The sequence below is a fragment of the Nicotiana attenuata genome, unplaced genomic scaffold, assembly GCF_001879085.1.
Source record: "Nicotiana attenuata strain UT unplaced genomic scaffold, NIATTr2, whole genome shotgun sequence".
Taxonomy (NCBI): domain Eukaryota; kingdom Viridiplantae; phylum Streptophyta; class Magnoliopsida; order Solanales; family Solanaceae; genus Nicotiana; species Nicotiana attenuata.
The window spans coordinates 1-2,137 of record NW_017671715.1 but is presented as its reverse complement, the minus strand read 5'-3'; the positions used below and the strand labels follow the sequence as shown (position 1 = coordinate 2,137).

At 34.3% G+C, this 2,137-nt stretch overlaps 1 protein-coding gene across 1 annotated transcript; it reads left to right on the top strand.

Moving 5' to 3' along the window:
• Positions 1-1,520: 1,520 nt before the first annotated feature.
• LOC109209824 (probable polygalacturonase At1g80170) lies at positions 1,521-2,062 on the top strand (the record flags this gene model as incomplete). Its single annotated transcript, XM_019373170.1, is given in 2 exon segments — positions 1,521-1,750; positions 1,931-2,062. Coding segments are annotated over 2 exon segments (360 nt in total), but the record flags the coding sequence as incomplete, so codon positions are not given.
• Between the last annotated feature and the right edge of the window lie 75 nt (positions 2,063-2,137).

Sequence of the window (2,137 nt, the reverse complement as noted above, 5' to 3'; positions counted from 1 at the left end):
ATCTGATGGTGAGATATAGGTTAATGTCTGTAAGAATATTACAAAAGATAAAGTTTGTATCTTTGCTAGAGAGAAAGGTTCTTCTTCTGAAAAGTGTTCTTATCAAGTCAATGTTACATGCCCTACACTATCTTTTCTCTTTCTATTTATACGAGACATGTCCCTAACAAACCCTAATATTACAAGTGCAAAGAATATTCAACGGAATATTCTCTTTAATATCTTATCACAAAAACTAGCCGTTACTGTTCTGCCCTTAGTACTCGACCTCGACCGTTGTTGACAACCCAGCCACGAATCCCACTGCTTCCTGGTCGACCTCGACCGAACCTTTTTCCTTAATGCCGCTTTGCACTAAATTCCCTTAAGGCAGATTTTTGCCTATACAAAAACATGTTTAGAATATACTAAATTTAATATTTACCAAGCATATTCATTAATGCCGACATTTCAGAATTAAAGTATATTTCTTATTTTCTAAGTAAAAAATGTTGTATTAAGTATTTCCTACTTTCACTCTAAAATTCGGTCAAGTTAACAAGAAGAAGAAAAAAATAGTCCGATTCACAAAATATCCTGCCTGAAGGGCCGTACCCAAAGTTAACATCAATGACTTCAGAAAATATGCTGAGGTTGTAAGCAAACATAATACTACGATTGATTTTATTTTGTGCCTCATACAACTTACATTAGTTATGTGATGCCTCTTTTTATTTCATATATTTGTGAACGCATATCTTACATATCTGGTTCCACAAAATTCTGCGACACACAGTTGTGAGACAAAAATTCAGTTATGTGAGACACAAAATAAAAATTTTCGAATACTACTACTAGTGCTTGTTTTCTCCCGTACGTGAAAGATGAAACAGAATAGCAGTGATGGGATTTGACTGATTTGTGTAAGTTTAATATTGCCAGTTTAGGAAATTCCCCAAGTCTGTTTTAATGACTTTCTTGGAACCTTCCCTTTCATGGTACCCGGAGCAGTGGCGGAGCCACCTTATAGGAAGGAGTGTCAAATTACACCCTTTTGCGGAAAAAATACACTGCGTAGATAGGTAAAAAAAATAAATTATATGTATATATATTATAATTGACTCCCCTTAATTTTTCGGTTTGTTTACTTTTATATATTCTGACACCCCTTAACGAAAATTCTGGCTCCGCCACTGTCCGGGAGGAAACAACTGCTCCCTCCGTTCCAATCTATGTGAACATGTTTGATTGGGCATGGAGTTTAAGAAAAAATGAAAACTTTTGGAATTTGTGGTCCTAAACAAGTCAAAAAGGGATCAGAGTATTTGTATGGTTATAACGGCTTCTCATTTAAGATAGAATTGTGAGTTTAATCTAAATTGTTTCTAAATTTTAGAAATGAGTTATTCTTTTTAAAACAAATCAAAAAGTAAATAAGTTCACGTAAACTAGAACGGAGGGAGTAGCATAAATCATTTGGCTTTCGAGTATATGTTATTATTATAAAAGCCCTCGTCATTTCTAACAGTTTAATTAAAAGAATATGGGGGAGCTGAGATCTTCTTCCTTCGCTTCTTATTACTCCACTTCTGTTTCTACTTTGGCATCGCTATTATATACTACTATCTATTCCTTCTTGCTTTTCGCAAATGTGAATGGTTTCCATCCCGTAATTCATCATACATTGAACAACATAACAGGCAGATCAAGAACCCTTATTTACGTTAATGAGTTTGGAGCCAAAGGAGATGGCGTAACCGATGACACTAAGGTAAGAGTAAAAACTTACACGCACCTGATATTTACACTAACCTAAATAAATACATCGCACATATCTTCGCATTCATACACTCTGCTTTTTGTAAACATCGATAAATTAAGGTGTACACAAATACTACTACTATTACTTAAGTGTAGCTTCAGTTAAATAGTACTTCTTACATATTTTCAGTCTTTTCAAGATGTCTGGAAAATCGCATGTTCTTCACCATTACGACCACAAATAGTAATCCCAAGTGGATATTCTTTTCTAGTTCGACCAATTGATTTTCTTGGGCCTTGCCGGTCAAAGGTGTCTCTATCAGTAAGTGTTTAACTCTAACTTTTATAACTTGTATAACACTACTATATATATATATATATATATATGTGTGTGTGT